Raw genomic sequence first — 7,386 nt, forward strand, 5'->3', positions numbered from 1 at the left:
AGCATGTTGTCACAAGCGAAACCCAGAACTTTGCAGTCTCGGGTTTCTAATCTGAGGTAGCCAACCACTCATTTGGCCCCTGTATCATTGTTTTTTTTGGGAGCGTACATTTAAAATCTCCAACATAAAATCCGCACTCAGCTGGCAACTACAGCACTGTTCTATTTGTAATGGAAATCACCTCCAACATAAACTCCAACCAGGTTTTGCTATTGTCAAGGTACGTGAGCATTTGTTTCACCTAGTTACAATCCATCTCAAAATGGGTTGACAACGACTAACCTTATATTGTTTTGAACCGTTACATCCAAGGAATTACAAATTCTAGGAGTGTGCGAGTAGAAAAGAAATTTCTGAGGGACAGTGCTTGAGAAATCTATCTTAGAAACTTCAATTTCTAAAACGGAATGGAATACAGTGCAAAGATCATGAAATTTCAAACTTTCTCTGCTTAATTTCGAGCATCTTTAGAAGCGCATTTGTTAGAAGCTTTGAAATGGTAAATTTCCGTCGATGATAAACAATATGACCTACCGACAAGATAAAGCATATAAGGCAAGAGTAAGAGTTGAGAACATAAGGCACAATGTGAGCAAATAAGGTTAAAAATTTGTTGTGAATCTTGACAAATGACAGACCGGGACGGTTTGCCCCCTGCAAACATCGTAGTTTTCGCCACTCGTCTGAATCGCCATAAATAGTAAGTCCGACTTCCTTAATAACAACACGTTTGAATGTTTTGGGCGAATGAGCCAACTTTTCCAGCATAAAATGTTTTTCGCAGTCACAATTTTGGGATTCTCCCCCACCCACCAAAAAAAGAAATACCCTAACCCCAACCCTAGTTTTTCCTTCTATGAAAACCTAACTTCGTACCGATATTTTACCGATCAATCTCATTTTTTGGGAAAATACTTTTATCTTTCTCTTTGCCAAATATAAACGAATCGATCCGATAACTATTAATTTTGTTTGAGATGAGAATCTACACTCTAGAGCAAACACATCTTAAATGTCTCTAATATTCCTTTATTGATTGTACGGGAAAATAAGGTGATCTACCCGGCGATATTGAAAATACATCCCCTCTCTAGTGCGCATGTCAATCAAAAACCAGTGTACTCTCAGTTCTTCAGGAAATTAATTCCTCAAAGGATTGATCCATATTTTGTCCCTAACAACAAGCAACATCTGGCACAAATATTAGATCAAATCAATTCAATATATAAGTTTAACACGTAGCTTGCTGAATTAGAAAAATTCAGTAGTGTGGTTTGTCAAAGAAAGTGGGTGGGAAGGAAAAGGAAGAACCGGTATGATTTTCCCATCATATGATTTGCCGAGGAAGTTAGCAGACAAAGCAAGAAAAAGACTTTGATGCCTTTCCCAAATCCCTATCAGCTTAAATTACGTTGAGAGAGAGAGCAGAGAGACTTTAAAGCCTGACAAGAACAAATTTAACATCAAATTAGTCTGCCAGTCAAAAGGAAAAAGCTTAGTAGTGACATCCACTAAACAAAGTCAGGGTCGCGGGTCCCAAATCAATAGAACAAAATGATTGTAGTATCCCCCCATCACAAATCATATTAAAGCCAAATCTATAATTGCAATTTTTTTTTAAATCTCAGCTAGAATATTTTCCAAATCTCCATCCAATCCCAAATGATCTGGAGCAAGTATTTCCTTGACTTCGCTTCAAAAGCTTAATAACATTAATACATTATATCAACAGCACCAGATCTGCATTGGAATTGTTAGATCTTTAATCGACTATGCAATGTGATTTCATAATATCTGGTGTTTACAATTTAAAAATGGCAAACCACAAACCATAAGAGAATGCCCTTAATTTTTGCCTGCAAGAACAAAACACCATTTTTTGGGGACTATTGCGAAAGTGATAGAGAGACACAAATAATGGAACATGTTTAGGGATTCATTGCTATTGTTCAAAATGTTGACAAACAACCATTTACATAGGGTAACATCTTTTTGCAATTGACAGCCCATCTCCAAAGAAGATTATGCTATTTGGAAAAATATATCTGAATAATTTTTACAAGGTATTTGAGTCTTTTTGTGACCTTCTAAAGTCAGAACAATCATAGCCAGCCACTAATTTGTTAAACATCCCATACAACTCAAGACTTGCAAATAGGGCATAAAAAATTCCACCCACATCATGTTCCTCCAGACCGTTGGGGCCTCGAGTATTGATAACATTACAACCATTTATGCCCAAGGGTGGAGGAATCATGCTGCACACGCTACTAATGACTTGAAAAACAGAAAAAGCTGTCACAACTTAAAGAAATGCCAAGCCTGCTTAGCAAACATATAAAAATCAAAGCTGCACGCCGAGCTATTATTTGCTGAGGCATGCATATTTGTCAGTCTTCCAAACTTCCTCCCGTATAAGGTTAGTTCTGTAAGCAAGAAGAGTTACATGTCTCAGATATAGTACACACTGCTTCCTAAAACCATCCAACGTGTCATGGCCATACAAAAGATCGAGATATATAAGCAGAGCTTCAAGTATAAACATTTACCAGCCCTGAGACATAGCCTGTGAAGGTTTATACTCTGTATGTGATTTCTCAGGCATTCGGAAGCAGTTTACATTGACTTGAAAGATATCTTGTATTTTGGGAAACATTAGTAACGTTGTCTCAATTAATTGCTTGTGTAAATCGAAGTTTTCTTTACAGATGAAAAAGGGCAATCAGACTTCTACTCTCCAAATGATGTTATCAGGTTTTTCTTGAGATTTCTCCAATGCAGCTACCTTATTGCGGTTGCTTCCGGCCATGGATTTGCCTCTTTCTTCTTGAGGCAACTCACTGGCTTCACTGACAGAACCACACATAATATCCGCAGGAGGAATAAAGCAATCCATAGACAATCCAGGCACATTGAACTCTACTTCTTCTATAGTCCAAGCTTCCTCCATGCGAGTTTTGGTGTGGCTCATTGCAGTTTCTCCAAATCTAAAGAGAGTAACAATAGACCGACCTGAATGGGCAATCATCATTCCATCCACAGATCTGTAATCTTCAAGAAATGAATTTATGGTGGTCTCCCAATATACAGCATCGCTACCAGTAGATTGAATTCGTGTGAGATGAGAATCCTCCATAAGGACAAGAAGCCCAGTTCTCTGGCTAAAATAGCCAAAGAGAACATGTCTTATAATCTCAGCAGGCCCATCACTTCTGGCCTTCAAGGTTGAAGGATCTGCACAGAGTTTCAGAATAAAGCAGTCTTCTCCATTGATTTGCTTCTCCCCAATACATCTTGCATCAGCAAACATGCTTGCAGTGGTTCGTGGATCCAAGCCCTGAACAAAGTACCAAATTTCAGCGCTTGGATATTCCAAATAATCAATGGATCTAACTTCAAAATTAATAATAGCAACAATGCAGAACATAAGGATAATAAAGAGTTATTTTCTTTTACAAATTTGACTTTTTAGTAGGCAATATAGAATATTTGCAATCAATCAAAAGCCAATGTGCGTGAAGCACAATTAATGAAAAGACTGAATTTAGCACCAAAATCATAAATAAGAATGATTTTCTATAACCCCTTGAACCATTAAATTTCCATAACAGCAGACTAACACTGTGCAAACAACAAAGTCCATAAAAATATGAGAGAAATCAGTTGATACAGTGCTTAGACAAGTAATTGCATTATCCCTTCAAAATCTGTTAGAGTATAATTTCATGCAAGATTCTACGGTAAAGGATGCACTCCCCCAACCCTCAAATAATGACAGATATTTATACAAAAGAAAGATGTCCACAAACTTTAGACCTGAAGAGCTCTACGCAAAGGCCTGACGGGCCCTTTCGCCGCGTGGGCACCAAGCCATGGTGTGTGTCTCCAAACAATCTTTCCATTGCTTCCTGCATGAACTTTGCTGCCTCCAACTGCAAGTTCTACATACCACATATCAGGCATCATCTGCCATAGAACAAATCCACCAGTCTCAGCAGCTTTGGAAGCATTTCTATTCTTCATCAATTTTGTGGCTGTTTCATATTCACATGCCAACATCTTCACTTTTCCCATAGCATAGGCATTTCGGATAGAACTTTGAAACTTTGCACCTCCTGAGGCTGCTATGTATTGCTGTAGAATATATTGAGCAGAGGAGGACTCCTGCGAGACAGCAGAGACTACTTTCAGTGAAAATCACAACCCCATCTCCATGATTATCAGGAAAACTATAATTTCCTTTGAATAACAGATAAGTTCGGAGGTAGAAATTGAAATCCATTTCTAAGCCCTACATATAACGAAAATCCAAAACCAACCTAAGCTTCCAATGTATCAATAACAATCCTTTGGATCTCAGAACTTCACGAATTCATTCAAGATGTATCTAAAATATTAAACTAGTTCCGAAATTCCTAATTGTATATATGATCCTCTTTTCTCTTTCAACAGCAGACTCAAACACCAACGTACATTACCCTAGAATCATATTTTCCGCTTCGAGCACTAACAAATCAGAGTGTTCCCCAGTGAAGAATTGAAAAAAATGATGAAGATAGTAAATGGGACGATTTGGACCATTTTCAGAGACCACAACTCGTTGCTTACAGAAATTACAAACGATCAAACAAAAGAAAACAGTTGAAATGGAGATTAAGAAAGTTTTCTTACAATGGGAATGTTCTTGATGCTGAGATGAGGAAGAGGATCACTGCTAACGCGCACAGGAGCAAGAGGAGCACCCAAAACACCTAGAAGAAGCTGAAGATCAGACCGCTTGTAGCCAGACACAGAAGGTGCTCTATGAAGTTGCCCTCTCATCCAATTCTGCAAACCACTCCATCCTTCTTTTTTGCCTTCACCCTCAAAGCCTTCAGTATTAGGTCCTTCCATAAGAGGAGCTAGGGTCTCTCCCACAGGTCTCAGGCTTGCGGACCTTGCCATCACCTGGTCATTCTGAGGCTGTGATTGCTGCTTGTTCCGCCTAAGTAGTCTCAGAGGAGATACACTTCTGCTATTCGGACTATTTGATCTAGATTTGCCTGGGGACAGACCTCTAACCACCTCTGAAAAAAAGCTATGCTTCTTCTCCATCTTAATCGTATTCCAAAAATAAGAAAGGTCCAGTAGGAAATGCGTCCGCCTGCTTCTTCAAAAAATAGGGTGTTCAATCATAAAGTCTCTCAAGTGCTTGCATTCAGTGGGCATTAGAATGAAACCGCCGAGCTTTAATTTCTTAAGATAGAACGAACCAGCCATCTTCGTTGGCTTACTTCCGCATTTAACTTCCCATCCTCGTTTGAAACCATTGTTTGACAATGTCTTGGTCTCCAAGAGGTATTTAACACGCCTCTGCTTCTTAGCAAAGAATCAGACTGATTCTACCCAAACCCCTTGAAGATCTTGTTACCTAAGCAATATTTTTTCAAGTGGGCTTTCCTTGTCTTGACCTAGCAATATCCGGAAACAAGAAAATAGCATGCATGTGCTAGGAAACAACAGCAAGCATGCCCATTTGCAAGATATCGTCACAGGATAGTGTCTACCAGTGAGTATTTTTCATGACACTATATTACAGTCATATAGCACAGTCCCCATTACAACTTTAAGAGAATCCAAGAAGATGGCCCTCCAAAGATACAGTGTAATGGGCCAATGGCTCGAATATTTGCAGCAAGGACACGGGTCACAAATCCATTGGATACTGAGGGAACTGTGACTGGAAATGGGCAAACAGGAAAGGAGTTTCGTCTCTTTGCAGGATTGTCGTGATCAAAGGCAGAAAGCAAGTGCACTTCCAGTGATTTATCTTGTTTACTCCAAACACATACGTGTCTGACCGGGACAAAACATCTCAACAAGCTTCCATGGAGGTTTTTCAAGTGGGTTGCGGGTAAAAGCCCTGAAAAGTTGTATTTTGCTTAGTTTCGCTTTGAATAACGGGCTAGGGAATAGGGGTTGAGCAGGGTGATTCGATAGATGCTACTGGTTGCTACAATCTTTTCTTCTCAAACACCACAAATGCAGAGGAAGGTGGAGGGAATCAAACCATGTGGGCAGGAAAACATGTGAGTAGAATGAACAAACTTTATCCACCAAGTACTTTGTGGGCCAAAATGTGGTGGGCAGGGTCTTAAAGTGGAGTTAACCATAGATCCAAGAAGATATGCTTATTTATCGTCGGGGCAATCAATGATTTCCTCTTTAATAAGTTGATTTCATGGTAGCAACTAGGAAAACTATTACACTTAGCACTAGCCTTGTACACACCTGAAGCAGCCAAACAGGGATTGAAACTGTAGCAGCAGCATCTAAATACGGACAAAGGAGACAGACATGCAGGGAGAGGAAGATAACCAAGCATTCCATTATAAATTAAAGGGGGAAATTGCAAAAGAATCTAGGAGGGAATGAATGCAAAGTCATGGCGATTGATGATTGAATAGACCACTAATTTCTGTAAATCCAGGTAAATTGATAAATATGGGGTTGCCGGTAAAGGAGGTGGTTTTTTTATCAGCTAACTACAACTTGTGTTGGATTCCCTGAAAAATTAGATTACACTCCTCACATGGTGTCATTAACTGTGAGTTTCAAAGCCTTCCCCCAAAGTCAAAACTCTCCCATATGACCGCATAATTTTAACTGGGTGAAATCTGACAATTGTCAGAAACCCACAGATGACTATTTCTAAACCCTATTTCCTGACAATGGCAAATTGGCAATTGCAGAAAGGAAGATATACCACAATCGAATTTCGGAATGAAGATATGAACCCCGTTTAACGTGGTATGACGCGGCAGCAAAAACCAGCGATCATGTGCACAAAATTCTAAACTCCGTTTGGCGCTTTCAATACGAGATAAAATTCTTAGAATTCCGGTTTGGACATTTTCGATGTATAAAAAGGAAAAGCTAAATTCTGGTTTGGGTTTTCCCCAACTCGTCAGGGAAACGTCAAGAGACGGAAAATGTTGGACATTCTAACGTGTATCTGTCATCAAGTAGTAGGGCCGTTTCGTTAAATGGCGGAAAGTGTAGATAAATTTACGTCAATCCAGTCGCCCCACAAAATATTCCCCCTTACCAAATTACGTCATAGCTGCGACGTTCATCGAAGTGGCGCCAAGATCCCACTTTCCGTCATTTGAACCAAAAGAAAATTAATTCTTTTTAATAGGGGAATGTAACTAAATAATTGAAACAACAATCATACTTTGTTATTGATTAGTATATGCTTTTGGGTTGTTTTTTTTGTATTCAATGGGAAAGTTCTTCAAGAGTCCCAAGGAGAAAGTATTGCGAAAGCATTGCTAAGTTTGGTAAGAGTTAAGTTCTAAACAAAATGTACAAAAAAACATATAGCCACCAAAGGGCCAATATTTT

General features: G+C 39.1%; 1 protein-coding gene across 1 annotated transcript; it reads right to left on the reverse strand.

The window, feature by feature from the left end:
- Positions 1-1,915: 1,915 nt before the first annotated feature.
- LOC149567420 (uncharacterized) lies at positions 1,916-6,873 on the reverse strand. Its single transcript, XM_089820602.1, has 3 exons — positions 4,672-6,873; positions 3,817-4,164; positions 1,916-3,337 (listed from the first exon to the last, which is right to left on the reverse strand). Exons 1-3 carry the CDS (start codon positions 5,092-5,094, stop codon positions 2,723-2,725), a joined length of 1,386 nt encoding a protein of 461 aa, XP_089676728.1. The 5' UTR covers positions 5,095-6,873; the 3' UTR covers positions 1,916-2,722.
- Positions 6,874-7,386: the final 513 nt, after the last annotated feature.

The sequence above is a fragment of the Cupressus sempervirens genome, chromosome 3 (genome assembly GCF_028749045.1).
Source record: "Cupressus sempervirens isolate cs-2001-9-10 chromosome 3, ASM2874904v1, whole genome shotgun sequence".
NCBI lineage: Eukaryota > Viridiplantae > Streptophyta > Pinopsida > Cupressales > Cupressaceae > Cupressus > Cupressus sempervirens.